The sequence below is a fragment of the Macaca mulatta genome, chromosome 20 (genome assembly GCF_049350105.2).
Source record: "Macaca mulatta isolate MMU2019108-1 chromosome 20, T2T-MMU8v2.0, whole genome shotgun sequence".
NCBI classification, from domain to species: domain Eukaryota; kingdom Metazoa; phylum Chordata; class Mammalia; order Primates; family Cercopithecidae; genus Macaca; species Macaca mulatta.
In genome coordinates, this window is record NC_133425.1 from 76,972,115 (window position 1) to 76,988,429 (window position 16,315).

A 16,315-nucleotide genomic window follows, 5' to 3' on the forward strand; every position below is an offset into this window, starting at 1 on the left:
GGACCTGCTGCGCGGGACAGTAACAGAAGGCCGGTCCTGAGACCCCTGCCATGCTGGTTCCAGCCATAGCTTCAGCTCTGGTCCCAGCTCCTTTCTGCATAATATGTACTTGAGATGTGTGAGCACAGAGGTACACAAATTGGAGTTTGCCTCTGGCCAGAGGAATTTGGCATAACAGAGGGATGAAAGTTGCTGTCTTGGGGGGTTATGAAATTGAATCCTGGGCCTGTCTTACAAGAGCAGGAGGCCTGTGTGAGACTTCCCCCACTCCGTGCCTCAGTTTCTTCCTCTGTAGCATGTGGATAACAGGAATAAAAACAGCCTCCCCGCCTTAGCATTGTTGTCAGGTTAAATGAGGGAATATATATAAAGCTGTTAGCATGTGCTGGCCACATGGTAACTGCTTGATGAATGTTAACCAGGGGCACGTGTGCATGTCCGTATTGTAGTGAGGCTAGCATCTGCATAGCAGGTGTCCTTCCTTCTGTCATTAAAAAAAGATATATGCCGGGCGTGGTGGCTTACGCCTATAATCCCAGCACTTTGGGTGGCAGAGGTGGGTGGATCATGAGGTCAGGAGTTCAAGACCATCCTGACCAACATGGTAAAACCCTATCTCTACTAAAATTACAAAAATTAGCCAGAGTGGTGGTGGGTGACTGTAATCCCAGCTACTTAGGAGGCTGAGGCAGGAGAATCACTTGACAGGAGGCGGAGGTTGCAGTGAGCCGAGATTGCACCACTGCATTGCAGTCTGGCAACAGAGCGAGACTTCGTCTCAAAAAAAAAAAAAGAAAAAAGAAAAGAAAAGATATATACAGCTGACTCTTCACTGTAGTCAAAAGTTAGAGACAATCCATGTGTCCATCAACAGACAAATGGCTAAACATGTGACCTGCCCATACAATGGAATGTCAGTCAGCCATAAAAAGGAATGCGATTCCGATTCATGCCATAGCACAGATAAACCTCAAAAACAGTAAGTGAAAGGAGCCAGACACAAAGAGCCACAAAGTATGTGATGTCATTTATGTGACATGTCCAGAACAGGCAAGTCCCACAGATAGATAGCAGGCTAGTGACTGCCTGGCGCCTGGGGATGGGGTAGCAGGGAGTGACAACTTAATGGTATGGGGCTTTCTTTGGGAGTAAAAACATCTCAGAACTAGATAGAGATGATGGTGACACAGCATCAGGAATGGACTCAATGCCACTGAATTGTACATCTTAAGTGATTAATGGTTAGTTTTACGTTGTGTGAATTTTATTTTGAATTTTAGAAATGCAGCCAGTGGAGGTGGGGGCTGAAGCCCGTTCTGCCAGCACAAGGCACTTTTAGCACCACTGTGTTTGCCACTGTGATGGCAGCCTCATCACTGGTACTGTTGTTGTTGTTGTTGTTGCTGTTGACTGTCTAAGCAGGGCTGCCATCCAACTTCTTGTTTCTCCTTTGGCGCCCCAGGGTGTGTGTGCGGGGCCAGCAGATCCTTCCTTACGGTGGGGTGGTGCCACGTGGAACCCGACTGTGCAGCATAGGTGTCCCCTGTGTGATGACTGAAGCCACTTCCATGTAGGAAGAGAGGGGACTTGTCTCCAGTCCAGCACTTCCAGCCAGATGTTAGGGCCACACATGCCCCGTGACACACAGCCTGCCGTTTTCAGCCCCATCCCCGACTGGGCAGGGTTTCTCTGGCCTCGGGAACAAGCTCATGGGAGGATTTTCCAGACTGGCTTCTTCTTTTGGGGTCCGGGAGCTCCTCCCCTCCCCTCCCTGGGACATGTTTTGAGTCAGCCTGGACGTCATGATTCATATTCTCTTTGAGAGGAATCCCCATGGAAACCAGCAGGCAGGTTTGGGCAGGAGGGAGCTGGCTCCCCAGAAAGGCAAGAGAAGGCGAAGGCTAGGGGCCTTCTGCCAGCATCAGGGGCGGGCCTGACGGGGGCTCTTTCTTGGGGGGTCAGCTGACCCCATTCCCCACCCACTCTGGGAGCAGGTCTGAGGCGGTATCTGGTTTGGAATGCCAGTTCTGAAGATCTCTGGGGGTTCACATGGGACCCTCATGAGGTCCCTCTAGGCCCTCCTTTTTCCAGCCCAGATCCAACATTGCGTGCCACCGGACAGGGGGCTTACCTGGAAACAGGCGGAGGCGAAGTATCTCTTCCTGGTCTGGCAAATTCAGGACCCCTCAAAACTAGCCCCATATCTGTCCCTAAGAGCAAAAAGACAAAGGCAGAGTTCACTGACCCATTCTCCAGCTTCCACGGAAGGCAGCGTCCCCAGGGGCCCGAACCCCAGCTTGTGGGCTGCCGCATCTCCAGTACCCTCTGGGCGCTGTCACCTTGCAGGCATTCAATTAGCCAGCGGGCCCGCTGAACCTACCTGGGTTCGCTCGTTGCTTCTCACATGGCCCTGTCAAGCTAGTGGCCCAGGACAAAAGCCCCTCAGCCTTGGCCAGGGCTCCCCGGTTCCCTTTAATATCCATTTAATGAGAGCAATTTGGCAACAATGTAAAACATGCTCTTGCCCTTTGTCCCAGTAATTCCATTTCTGGGAATCTGGCCTAAGGAAATAATCCTAAATATAGGGTAGAAAAACATGTTTCACAAGGATGTTCACTGCGGAGTTGCGCACGGCAGCATAAAATGAGACAGTGGCACTGTCCCTGAGGGAGGGGGTGAGAGCAGGGATGAAACTGATGGTGGCAGAATATTTTATAGCTGCTGCAGTGAGAGTTCTAGAGCTTGCCATTCAGAGCAGGGAAATATATGTGCGATGATGTGAAAAAAAAAAGACGTTACAAAATTCTGTGTACCGTATGATTTGGGCTTTATAAAAAATTATGTATTAAAATAATCAGGAAAGTCATACACCAGAGTGCTAATGAGTGGTCTTGATTGGATTTTTATGGGAAAGATTTTATTCATCACCTTCCAGATTACCTTCAGTATTCACACATTGCCTTTTTTAGTCAGGTTTGCGTTGTAATTTACATACAGTAAGAGTCATGCTTTTAGCATGCAGATCTGTGAGTTCTGACAAACGTATACAGCCAAGTAACATCGCCCCCACAGTCAATACAGAGTCCCCCCCAAGAGTCCCCCTGCCCCTCGCCCGCCCCAGCGGCTGGCAGCCACGGGTGTGATTCCAGCCCCTGTAGTTTTATTTCAGGATGTCATATAAATGGAATCATACAGTATGCCTTACACTGCTCTTAACGTTTAGGAAAAAGAATTTTCATCTGCTTATTGTTCTCTTAGCTGTACATCTTAGAGCAGGATTCCCTACCATCCCTCAATGGAGGAGAATTTTAATGTTTTCTCTTATCCAATTCAGCCTCCTACCCCAGACGGGAATCTCCTCCCCTGGAGCTCTGGTCATCATGTTCAGCTTACCAGGGAATTATCAGTTATCTGTAAAGTCATCCCAGCAATAGGAAAGTACCCAGCACGGCAGAGGTGCCGGGGCAGTGTTAGCTCAAATCTGAGCCCAAGGAGCAGCAGTGTTCAGAGGCTTTCCATCCCAATCCAGCCCGTGTGCCCTGCAGGCCTCCTGCGTTCCTGCTCAGTGATAGCACTATAGCAGCAGCAGCAGTTTTGTTTTTGTTTTTAAATAAACATATTCTTTTAGGACAGTTTGAGATGTATAGGAAAGCGACGAGGATATTCCGAGTTCTCACACATCTGCAGTCTGCTTCTCCAGCTGCTAGCATCTTAGTCTGTGTGCTGCGTTTGTCACAACTCTCTTGAACCAGTATTGATACATGATTGTCAAAGTCCATATTTTATTAGATTTCCTTAGGTTTTCCGTGATGTCCTTTTTCTGTCCCAGGATCCCATCCAGGATCCCCACAGTACCTGTAGTCACGTCTCCCGAAACTTCCCTTGGCTGGGATAGTTGCTCAGGCTTTCCTCGTGTTTAATGAGCACTGGTCAGGAGTTTTGAGGAAGGTCCCTCAGTTAGGGTTTGTCTGATATTTTTCTGATGGTTAGACTTGGGTTATGGGTTTGGGAAGGAAGACCCCAGAGGCAAAGATTCCTCTTTCTCAAAGTAGTTCATTTGATTGCATTCTTTAGTTTGTTCCAGGTACTGTGCTGAGTCCTTGATAAACTGGATCTCCTTTAGTGCTACCAGGAATTCTGCCTATTAAATAAATTCTCATCTTAACCAGTAGAGAAGGTGAGCTCAGAGAGGGGGAGTAACTTGCCTAAGGACACACAGTAAGTGTCCCAAACGCAGGTCTCCTTGGTCCTAAAAAGTCTGCTTTTGGCCAAATCCTGCTTCAGACAGGAGGCAAGCAGCTTGTCTGCTTTTTAAAAATAGAATGGGCTGGGTGTGGTGGCTTATGCCTGTAATCCCAGCACTTTGGGAGGCCGAGGCAGGAGGATCACCTGAGGTCAGGAGTTCGAGACCAGCCTGGCCAACATGGTGAAACCCCATCTCTACTAAAAATACTGAAAAATTAGCTGGGCGTGGTGGTGGGCGCCTGTAATCCCAGCTACTCGGGAGGCTGAGGCAGAAGAATCGCTTGAACCCAAGTGGTGGAGGTTGCAGTGAGCCAAGAACGCACCATTGCACTCCAGCCTGGGTGACAAGAGTGAAACTCCATCTCAAAAAAAAAAAAAAGAAAAGAAAAGGACCGGGTGCCGTGGTTTATGCCTGTAATCTCAGCACTTTGGGAGGCTGAGGCAGGTGGATCACAAGGTCAGGAGTTCAAGACCAGCCTGGCTAAGATGGTGAAACCCCATCTCTACTAAAAATACAAAAAAATTAGCCAGGCGTGGTGGCGGGCACCTGTAATCTCAGCTTTTTGGGAGGCCGAGTCAGAGAATTGCTCTGCCCAGGAGGCAGAGGTTGCAGTGAGCTGAGACCGTGCCACTGCAACTGGGCAACAGAGCAAGACTCCGTCTAAAACAAAACAAAACAAAACACAAAACAGTATGTATTTATTTATACACAACCTTTCCCAAAAAAGCCTTGGTTGCAACTTCAGATCAAAGCCACATTAAGACAACTAAGGCAGCGTAAGTGAAAGGTAGACTCACAAAGCCTCTCTCCAGTGTGTTGTGGGTGATGCTTATAGTTAAAACACGGATGAACATTGCCTTTTTTTTTCGTAAGGTGTTCATTCATTTGTTAGGAAATTAGTAATCACCTCTTAAATGTCAGACGTCATTTAGGCACATGAAACAGAACAGGTGAACCCTCCTGCTCCCATGGTACCTAAATAGTAGCAGGGGACACAGACAGTCAGTGAGCAACACAATAAGTATTTGAACGTGAATGAGGAAAATAAGCGTAGATGCCCAACCGCCAAGCCCTGGCTTCTCCGGCAGTGCTCAGGACAAGACATGCTGTTAGGGCTGAGTCATTTACTGCAGAATAGTGAGAACAGAACAGTGCACGGGCTGCTGGAATAGGCCAGAACGGTGAAGGGCAGACCCAGGAGTGTGACTTTGAGGCATGGTGGTATAAAGAGAACCCTCTTGGGTGGCACATGGCAGCCGCCGGGTTTGGTGGCCAGGGGGTCCTCTGAGGGGTGAGCGATGCAGTGGTGGAAAGGACGGGATGAATGCGGCTGCCTCCTCCCCTAGGTTACGGGGTCCAAGCAGCCTTGTCGCTCATCTCGACCTTTGCAGCAGCCTGCAGACTGTCCCCATCACCACTGTCTCCTTTCCAGTCTGTTTTCTGAGCAGCAATCCCTGTGAACCTTGGCTAAAGCTCCTGCAACCCCCGGGAGGAATCCCCGAGCCCCTAGGTGGACCTACCAACCTCCCCAGGAGTGGCCTGCCCTTCTCTCCAAGGCATCGCTTGCCCAGCCCTCTGTCCATTTCACCTTCTGCTCCTCCTCGAACACTCCCAGCTGTTCCCACCTCAGAGCCTTTGCACTGGCCCTGGGCTCTGGGACACTCTTTACTCCTGCTGTCAGCCACCTGTCATCACGCCCCATTGTGATTCTTTGTGCAGCACTTGCCACTCTCCAATAGTTTATTTATTTAGATATTTTGTTTGTTGCCCGTTTGCCCACTGGGCTCCTGTCTTACTTACTGCTAAATCTCCAGCACCTAGCATGGCGCCTGGAACATAATAGAAGCTCAGTAAATGTCTATCGGATGAATGAAGGAATGAATGAAAAATGAATTGATCAATCCCTTGTACTTTTTGAGCCTAGCAATTGATCACATCAGGGAAATTGAGGCAGCTTCAGCCATCAACCCTCTCTACCTCCACCCCCATCACCGTGACTCTCCTTTGGCAGACAGATACTGAAATTAACAAACCTAACGGAGGTCCCCCATCTTTATGGTAGAATTAACCTGTTGGCCTTAGACTTTGAATTGCCTTGGCCTGTTTCTTGGAACACAGGATAGAGGTCAGGTCTCTTGATTCCGGAGTCAGATGGCCGAGTTCAGTCCTTTCCATGCCACTCCTACCTGGATGACCTTGGGCAAATCACGTGACCTCCTGAGCCTCAGCTTCCTTGTCTGTATGATGGGATGACCTTGATACCTGTTCCACAAGACCTGTGTGAGGATTAAATGATTGCAACGTGCCCAGGGTGCGTGCAAGAGCTAGGGAGGTGTTCGCTGTTATTCTTCTCAGCTGTGCTGCACTCACCTGATTCTCCTGAAGTCTGACTTCCTGGAGCCAAAGTGACAAGGACACCTGCTCTGGCTCCTGGTGGCCATTATATCCCTCGGTCACCTGGTGCCTTCTCAGGACAGCAAGACTCACTCAGAGAGTGGTGGGTGACTGTGGATTTCTCTTGCCCTTCCCCTACTCCCAACGATGACCGATAATAATAGCCTTTCTCATTCTTTTCAACACGTGCTATTGAGCCCTTGCCATGGGCCAGGCACTGGGGAAAGAGTGGGAACCAAGACAGACCTAGGCCCCGATTTCATGGAGCTCGCAGCCTGGCCAGGAGGCAGACATCCAACAGATAATGACACAGAATAGAGATGCCGCCTAGGGGCGGGGCTGGGGGCACAGGGAGAGCAGACCCCACTGGGTCTGTCGATTGTGGATGGGAGTGTGGATTTTGTGGCTGGGCCATTGGGAGCCACTGAAGAATGTTGAGCAGCGGGGTGGGGATATGGAGTTTGCCGTCTTGGAATGTGGCTCTGGAGGCCGAGTGGAGGATACATATCCTTGGGGAGAGGAGGAAGGGAGATGGGTGCTTTCTGGGCAGGAGAAGGTGGTGGCTCGTTGCTGGTGAGGGATGGTGGGCTTCTGGCCACGCCCTGTGCTGGCCCCATGGATACCAAGAGCAGCAGTCCCTCAGTCCTTGCCCTCCAGCTGTTCCCACTCTGTTCCTAACTCTGCACCTCCAAACGTGTGGGTGGAGTTTTACAGTGAACCCCCTTGCAGCTGGATATGGCCAGCCGAGACAGGGAGGCTTCCTTTGGTCGCCAGAGGTGCCGAGCTCCTGCGCCAGCTCCATTTGCCTGTCGCTACAGGGGCAATGTTTCCAGGAACCATCCGAGATGCGGACGTCATGCCTGATCCTGTAACCAATGCATGTCTCTTCTTTTCCTTTTTTTTTTTTGCTGCAGCCAACTGGGTACATGGAAAACTCAGTCTCCTACAGCGCGATTGAAGACGTTCAGCTGCTGTCCTGGGAGAATGCCCCGAAGTACTGTTTACAGCTCACGATTCCTGGGGGAACTGTCTTACTGCAGGTAGGAGAAATAAACATGAACAAGCAGTTTCTTCTCCCTCATCTTCATGCACTCGCCCCCCTCATTTCCCTTGGAGGGAGCCAGCCAACTATCAAGAGGAAAGGTTTAACTTTGGGTGGTGTTATTCCCCAAGTATAAGAAAGCTATAAACCGGGTCTGACTGGAGTAAAGGAAGAGGACTGTGCATGGTCTGAGCTCCTCCTGCACACCTGCTGCAGTCTAGGAACTTTTCAGGTTACTCATTTAGTTCCCTTAATAAACCTGATAAATAAGTTTTATCTCCATTTTACAGATGAGGAAACTGAGGCATACAGGTGCGTTATTAGGCCCAAGAAGGCTGTGAAAAGCAGATGAGCAGTAGATACTAACTTTTTGCTTTACTTTGAGTGAGGGGGTTTCTGACATCTGGTTGATCTAAGTCTTTTGAGACTGATAGAATTATAACTTGTCTTTTCAGGAAAAAAAGTGCATTCTGTATGTACTGGTCAGGATGTTTGGTTGGAAATGACACGAACATTATTCCAACTAGTGAGACAAAAAGAGAGTTTAATGCTGTTAACTATTAAAATAGCTGTTAACTATTAAAATAACTGGGAAGTCTTAGAGAGGAATTCAGGCATTGCTGGATCCAGGGGTCAGATGACATCATTAATAGTGGGCGTCTCTCTCTCCGTCTCCTGGCTGTGCTGCTGTGTATTGGCTTCACTGGCAGAATCTCACCATGTGGTAGGAAAGAGGACCTACCTGCAGCCCAAAGCCACATCCTTGGAGGTTAGAGTCCTTATGAGTGAGCGCCCTTTGTGTTTCCAGTACCTTTTACAAAATCTCATGGAAGATCCGATCGACTCTGCTGTGTTCCCACTCAGCCCCCAGGAAGGCACTTCCCCGGATTACCCACCCACTCTTGACCTCAGGCAAGGCCCAGGTCTTGGATTGGTAGCCCCACCAGGTCCACACAGAGGCGGTGAGGTGGGTCCACCAAGAGTGGAGAAGTGACCGACAAAAAACCACGACCACGATCACACATCCATAAGACAGGTTACGTCACGTCGGGGAGCCAGCCCAATTTCCAGGAGGAACCCCGAGTCCGAAACCCCTCATGTAGAGAAAATTTACCCTCTTATCAGTGGGAAGAAGATCTGCCTCCATTTCTCTTTTGGGATCTTTTTATTCCTACCCTGTTTCTCCAGGGAAATCTTCTCTTAGCCCAAAGAGATGCTCTCTAAAAACCAATTTTCAATCTAGCGGCCACTGGATTGTGTAACAGGATTGGGCTAAGAGTCACCCAGTTTGGGCTCCAAGGAATGCTGAGCTCAGTGGCGGACCATCACAACTTAGCATTGTTAGAAAAGTCCTGTTTCTTACTGTCATCTCTCAGAGGACTCCGGAAACCACGTCTGCCCCAGTCTGCTTTCTTCTTAGTGAATCTCTCACACTCTGCCCTCTACGCTTTTCTTTTAACCCTGTCCCCACACCCCCACACTGTCCCTCCCCTGCCTTCCCACCGCAGCCAGCAAAGCCTTCCTCTCCTTTCTTTCTCTCCTCTTGTCTTTATGATAGAGGTCAATGTCATCCTCCTGCCAGACACTTCTCCTGCCAGTTCCTTTGCCTCTTCACTCACTCCTTCTTGCCCATCCGATGGCTACATCACAGAGTCCATGAAGGGGGTGGTCAGTGCCAACCCCCTCGGGGTGGGAGATGGGGCAGGCAGTCACAGGGTTCCGGGGTGGGAGATGGGGCGGGCAGTCACAGGGTTCCGGGGTGGGAGATGGGGCGGGCAGTCACAGGGTTCCGGGGTGGGAGATGGGGCGGGCAGTCACAGGGTTCCGGGGTGGGAGATGGGGCGGGCAGTCACAGGGTTCCGGGGTGGGAGATGGGGCGGGCAGTCACAGGGTTCCGGGGTGGGAGATGGGGCGGGCAGTCACAGGGTTCCGGGGTGGGAGATGGGGCGGGCAGTCACAGGGTTCCGGGGTGGGAGATGGGGCGGGCAGTCACAGGGTTCCGGGGTGGGAGATGGGGCGGGCAGTCACAGGGTTCCGGGGTGGGAGATGGGGCGGGCAGTCACAGGGTTCCGGGGTGGGAGATGGGGTGGGCAGTCACAGGGTTCCGTGGCCAACAGAGAGGTAGGGATGCCGGAGAATATCCCACCCTAGTGACTTTCCTGCCATCACAGAGCTTTGAGGCAGCCTCTCTCCTTTGCTGGAGTAGGCCCCATGTGTGAAGAGCCCCTCAGCCACTGGGGAGACAGGACCATAAACAAATGATTACTGATATAATGGCTAAGACAGAGGCAACCCCAGAGGACTGGGAGCCCAGAGGAAGGAGAAACTCATTTGGCCTGGGGGGCCAAAGCAGGCTCCCCAGACCGGCAACATTAGAACTGGGTGTAGAGGGATGAGTAGGAGTGTGCCAGGATGGTGGGGTGGGGGGCCCACACTCCAGGCAGAGGGGATGTGTGTGCAAAGCATGAATGTGGGCAACCTGGGTACTTGCTGTAGCTGGAGGAGATGGGGAGATGGAGTTTGGGCTGCGGATGTGTCTAGATCTGTTGGGCGATGGCCGGATCACCCAGGCCTTGCCAGCTGAGTGAGGAAGCCTCAGACTCTTTTCCAAAGGCAGTAGGGAGCCACTGAAAGCTCTGAAGGAGTAGAGGGACACTAGAGGAATCAGTATGGTGGCAGGGCAGAGGGGCCTAGATGTGTATGTGACAGAGAGGCAGGAGGGAGCCCCTTGAAACAGTCCAGTCGGAGGAGAGGAGGCCCTGAGCCTTCGCCTTCCTCCTCCACCAGCAAAGGGGCCTCATTCCTTCTGGGGCTGGAGGGGCAGCCCTGGCCCCCAAGGGAGACCAGAGCATCACTCGTCCCATGGATGGAGGGGCAGTGAGGCTGAAAAGCAGAGAGGCAGTGCCTGGAATGTCCCTTTAACCTGGCCGTGGCGGCGGGCCCAGCTGTGATGACTCGCCTGGCCCCGCGTCCGGCAGGGCTTCAGGACAGAGCTGGCCCTGTGGCGCTGAGGAGCCGAGCGGGCGGGAGCCTCTGGCTGCTCCAGCATCCCACTTACTCACTGCCCGCGGCTCCCGTGGACAGCGCAGTCGGAGGCAGGAGCAGGAGAGGAGGAAGCAGAGGAAAAGGAGGAGGAGGCGGCGGCTTGCAGCTCCTCAGATCCAGAGCTGGATTCCGAGCTAGGGCGGGAGCAGCAGACTCGGCCTCCCAACCCTTCCCCCAAGGGGAACCCAGGTGGGTGCAGCCCCTGCCCCTGGCGGTTGTGGTTCTCTCACTGGCTGCCATTTCCATCAGGAGAGGTAGGCCTGGATCGGCTTCTCCCTTGCTTCCCTCTCGTCCTCACCCCCACACTCTGCCCACCGTGATGCATGGGTGGTGTATAGCTGGCTCATTCTATAAACAGGACTAGTGAGTCTGTGTGGTTCTAGGGAGGCTGGGGCAGAGTGCACTTGGCCCCCGGTGTGGTGCCCAGGGCTTTCTTCAGTCCTGGTTGTATTCCCGTGCCTTTTGTGACAGGTGGCAGGACCCTCTGCTTTGAGAGCCTTTACTTTGTCTTGATTCACATACAACACACTGTATTAGAACCCAGAGCCGTGGTGCCACAGAGAACAACCCCTTTGGCCCTGGGGACAGATCTTCCCTGCTCCAGCGTGGGAGAGGGGACCAAGAAACAGCCAGGTGCCCTCTTGGGCCACGGCCCATCCGAACAGCATCACCTGTTCCTAGTCAGCAGAGAAGTGGAAATGCCTTAAACGGTGCCACCCGACACAGCCGCCACCAGCCACGCATGGCAGCTCGCATATGGGTTTAATTTACTCAATCAAATTAATAACACAGTTCCTCAGCCCCCTAGCTACACCTCCAGGGCCCGGGGGCCACACATGGCTAAAGCTGCTGTGTTGGACAGCGCAGATAGAGAACATTTCCATTGATACACGAAGTTCTGTGGAGCAGTGCTGGCCTCAAGGCCTTTTCATTTTGACCTCATGCTGCAGGCACCTGGGGAAGATCGCCTCGGATCACAGGGGGCTCTTCGGTCCTGCAGTCTGGCTGTGCTGTCACACAGTCTGCACCCTGCTGCATTACAGCACAGCCATTCTCTACAGACTAGGGGAATGGCAGGGCCCGAAGAGGACCAGTGCCCCTTCCCTACCCCAGCGTGCCTGATCTCTCTCCGCCTCTGTCTCTTTCAGGTTCTTTGCATCTGTGCGTGTCTGTTTTCCTCTGTCTCCATCTCTCTCCCCTCCTTCCCCTTCCATCCCCTCCTGCCTCTCCTCTTTCTCTCTCTTTAGTTCTTGCCGTGCTTCACTCTGGGCTTCTCTTGCAGGTCCTTCCTCCAGGACTCTCACTACCTCCGAGCCTGTCTCCCAGTCCTCTCTGTGTGTCTCTCCCCTCTTCTCTCTTTTCCTCCTCCTCCTCTCTCTCTGTCTTCTGAGGAGCTCCTTGTAAAACTCTTGCTTTGTTAGAATTTGAATCAGTGCCTCTTGCAGACCTCAGGGAGCTGACCTGATCCTTCAAGGAAGGCAGAGAGGGCATTCAGGCCCTCATCCCCAGCTCAGAGACTGAGCAATCTACCAGCAAGTTGAGTTGCCAGACAGGGGCGCCCAGCCTTCCAGCATGGGTCCCATTGGTGTGTTTTGGATGCTTTGTGTTTTTCAGCATGAGCTCCCTTAATGCCATGTTACTAGAATCCCTGCTTGCAGAAAGGACCTATTTATCCTGTTTCCTCCATTAATGCCCTTTCTGCTAGCATTTCATTGTGGGGAGGCCAACCATGTAAGTACGTAAGTACGTAGACAGTGTCATGAAACCGTCCTGGGGTGCTCCTCACTGGCCCCTGGGATGGGGTAGTGGGCATGAAAGAGCAACACGGTGCAGATCGTCTTTTGGGGGATTCTGCCTAAAAATTGAGTTTCTGCCCATCAGCAAAAATCAGACAGAGCCACTGCTCCACAAACAAGGCTTCAGGCAAGGTAAGAGCGGGGAGACCCTCCTCCCGAGAGGGTCTGCCTCTTTCTGGGATGGGTTCCGGGATTCCGCTCTTCTCCACCAATGTTCTGGAAAGTCCTGCAGGAGGCAGGGCAACTGTTTACCCCAAACATTGGCAGCAGGGCAGGGACAGGGTGGGTTCCTTTCTTACTGGAAGGTAGCGAGCAGGACTTTTCCGGTCTGGAAAGCACCAGAAAGGTCTCACTCTCTACCTTCCAGTAAGAAAGGAAGCTGCTTTTCCCTAAGAAACTGGGCCGGGGAAGGGAGCTTGGAAAAGGTCGCTCACAGCGCACCCTGGGCTGTTTTTCTCACCTCTCGAGACAATACAACAATGAGAAAGAACTTGGCAGGTTTGGGAGAGGAAACTGGGCAGCGTTTGCCTGGAACCAGGCCTTTTCAGCATTCCAAAGATTTAACACCAGAAGTCGGAACCGGCTGCACCGGCTTCCAGGGAACTTGGGGTCTGGCTGGGGACCTCTCCCATATCTGAATGGATTCTCCTCTGAGTGACCCTCAGGGTCAGGCTTGGGGACCTCTCCCGGGTCTGAATGGATTCTCCTCAGAGTGACCCTTGGGGTTCCAGCCGTGCCTTATGTTCCCCCTGGGCTGGGTTCTCTCGGCTCAGCCACCAGCAGGACAGTGTGGGGACTCTGAACAGAAGCGTGCGTCCTCCCCCGGCTGGAAAGCAGCCTGGTCAACTTTCCCTTTGCTTGGAAGCCCCTTAGAGATGCCTGTGCTGGGATTCAAGACATTGCCTAGCAGCCTGTATCCTTCCTCAAAAGTAGACAAGCCGAAGGAACGAGCAGTTTACAGTCCAGCCTTGTCCCAGCCTCTGTGGCTCCATCAGCCTCCGCCTGCTCTCCTAGAGGCAAGTTCCGGTCCTTCCCTTAGTTTCAAGGTGAGGTCTCCTGCGTGCCACATCCTTCCTCCTCCTGTTCCATCAGTAGGGCAGCTACCATGGAGAAATAATGCTCACGGATGTCCCATCCCAAGTCCTGAGAATCCAGAGGAGCTCAGATGCATTGCTTCATGTTCCAGGGCTGGATCGTAAGGAGGGAAGACTTTAGCGTCAGACAGAACTGAGTTCCTGCCCAGCTCTCCTGGCCACTACCTCTAGAACCTTAGACTCTAACTGGCTGTCGAACCCTAGGCTCTAACCAGCCCTGGAACCCTAAGTTTTACCACATTCTAGCTGTGGAACCCTAGACAACAGGAAGAACCTCTCTGGGCCTCATTTTCTTTCTCTGTGAACCATACCCTAATATTTATCTCCTTGGATATTGTGAGGCTCATAGATATTACATGTAATTAGCACTGTGCCTGGTATATAGTAGGTGTTTAAGAAAACACTGCCATGATCATTTTTAGAGTCTTAGGCAAGTGCGGTTTAGGGAAGAGAGGGAATCAGAGCTGAAGGGTTCTTTTGAAGGTCTGTTGCGTGTGAACTTTCTTCACTGAGCAGAATGAGTATATGAATACCCCATTCATCCATCCATCTATCCACTCACCCATCCGTTTATCCATCAGACTGTCTATCTGTCTTATCTGTTTTTCCATCCATCCATGTCTCCATCCATCCAATTCATTCATTCATTCATTCATTCATTCATTCAACACTTCAGCCAGTCTTTCATTCAACAAATGTTTCTCCGGGTTTCATGGACGCAGTGCTGCATAAGTCAGACATGGTTCCTGACCTCCCAGAGCCCATAGCCTGCAGAAGCAGCACAACTAGACAGGCGATTCCAGGACAGTGTGATGCGTTAGGCAGGGCATTCTGGCCCGGTTTTGTGGGGGAGGGGAAGAGGAAGACACCATCAAGACAGTCATTGTGGAGAAGTGGCATTTCAGCAGGGACCTGAAGGGTAAGTAGGAGTGCAGCGGGCAGCGGGCAGCGGAGAGAAGGGGTTGACAGCAGAATGAATGTTCCTGGTGGGAGTGCACGCTGCATGGAAGCCAGTCTTGAGAGCAGGGCAGGCTGCCACAGTCACAAGTGGCCACGCATTCTAGGTCGCTAGAAACGGCAAGGCGTTGTTTCTCACTTGTGCTGTGTGTCCACCGTGGGCCAGTGGGGGAAGGGAGTGTGCCCGGCGCTGCATGGGTTCTCAGGGGCTTCCATGCACGGGCCACGGGTCACTTCGGCATGACATCAGCTCGTTGGCGTTGGCCTGTGTGCTTGCCAGGAGCCCGGAGGGAAGAGAGCTGGAAATGACACAAATGACGACCCCAGCAAGTCTGGGTGTGTGTGTGGTGTCTGCGTTGCTTTCCCCAGTGGAAAAGTGGCAGCGGAGGAAAGGCTGGGTTAGATCTGGGTCCTTAACGTGTGGTCCATGGTAGATTCCAAAACTGTCTGCACAGTCCTACGGGTGGGACTGTGTGGTGTGTGTGTATGTGTGTCCGTATGGTTTATGTGTGTGTCTTTGTGGGGTATGTGTGTCTGTGTGTGTAGTGTGTCTGCATGTGTGCGTGTACACATCTGTCTCTGAGTGTTTATCTGTGTGTGTGTCTATGGTGGATATGTCTGGTGTGTGTGGTGTGTGTGCATGTGTGTGCCTGGCGTGTGTGTCTATATGTGGTATGTGTCTCTTTGTGTATATGGTGTGTATGCACATGTATCTGTGTGTGCATATGTGTGTGTGGTGTGTGCATGTGTGTCCTGTGTCTGTGTGCGGTGTGTATAGTGTGTATCTCTGTGTGTGGTGTGTGCATGTGTGTGTGGTGTGTCTGTGTGATATGTGACTGGTGTGTGTGGTGTATGTATGTGATGTGTGTCTGTGTGTATATGGTGTACATGCATGTGTATCTGTCTGAGGTGTGTGTCTGTGTGTATGAGGTGTGTATGCTATGTGTCTGTGGTGTGTGTGTGTGTCTGTGTGATGTGTGTGTATGTGGTGTATGTGTCTGTGGTATGTGTATGGGTGGTGTGTGTGCATGTGTAACTGGTGTGTCTGTGTGGTGTGTCTGTGTATGTGGTGTGTATGTGGTGTGTGTGTGGTGTATGTGTCTGTGTGATCTGTGTGGTATATGTGTCTACGTGGTATGTGGCTGTGTGGTGTGTGTGCATGTGTAACTGTATTTGTGTGTGTATGGTGTGTGTGTGGTGTGTCTGTGTATGTGGTGTGTGTGGTGTATGTGTCTGTGTGATCTGTGTGGTGTATGTGTCTACGTGGTATGTGGCTCTGTGGTGTGTGTGCATGTGTAACTGTATGGTGTGTGTGTGTGTATGGTGTGTGTGTGGTGTATGTGTCTTTATGTGGTGTGTGTGTCTATGTGTGGGGTGTGTCTTTATGTGGTTGGTTGTGTGTGTGTGGTGTATGTGTCTTTATGTGGTGTGTGTGTGTGTCTGTGTGTAGGGTGTATGTGTCTTTATGTGGTTGGTTGTGTGTAGGGGGGTGTTATGTGTCTTTATGTGGTGTGTGTGTGGGGTGTTATGTGTCTATGTGGTGTGTGTGTATGGTGTATGTGTCTTTATGTGGTTGGTTGTGTGTGTGTATGGTATATGTGTCTTTATGTGGTATGTGTGTGTCTGTGTGTGTGGTGTATGTGTCTTTGTGTGTATGGTGTGTGTGTGTGGTGTATGTGTCTTTTTGTGTGTGGTGTGTGCATGTGTAACTATGGTGTGTATGTGTGTGGTGTGTGTGTCT

The 16,315-nt window shown here is 51.6% G+C and overlaps 1 protein-coding gene across 3 annotated transcripts in view; it reads left to right on the forward strand.

Moving 5' to 3' along the window:
• CMIP (c-Maf inducing protein) overlaps positions 1-16,315 on the forward strand; it is a 266,083-nt gene that overhangs the window by 153,621 nt on the left and 96,147 nt on the right. For 2 of the 3 annotated variants that reach the window (XM_015126693.3, XM_077986955.1), the window contains exon 2: positions 7,555-7,680. In XM_015126693.3, the coding sequence (XP_014982179.1) occupies positions 7,555-7,680 (126 nt within the window). Of the gene's footprint in view, positions 1-7,554; positions 7,681-10,629; positions 10,917-16,315 lie in introns of those variants that run through there. The other variant, XM_077986958.1, reaches the window with a different exon arrangement.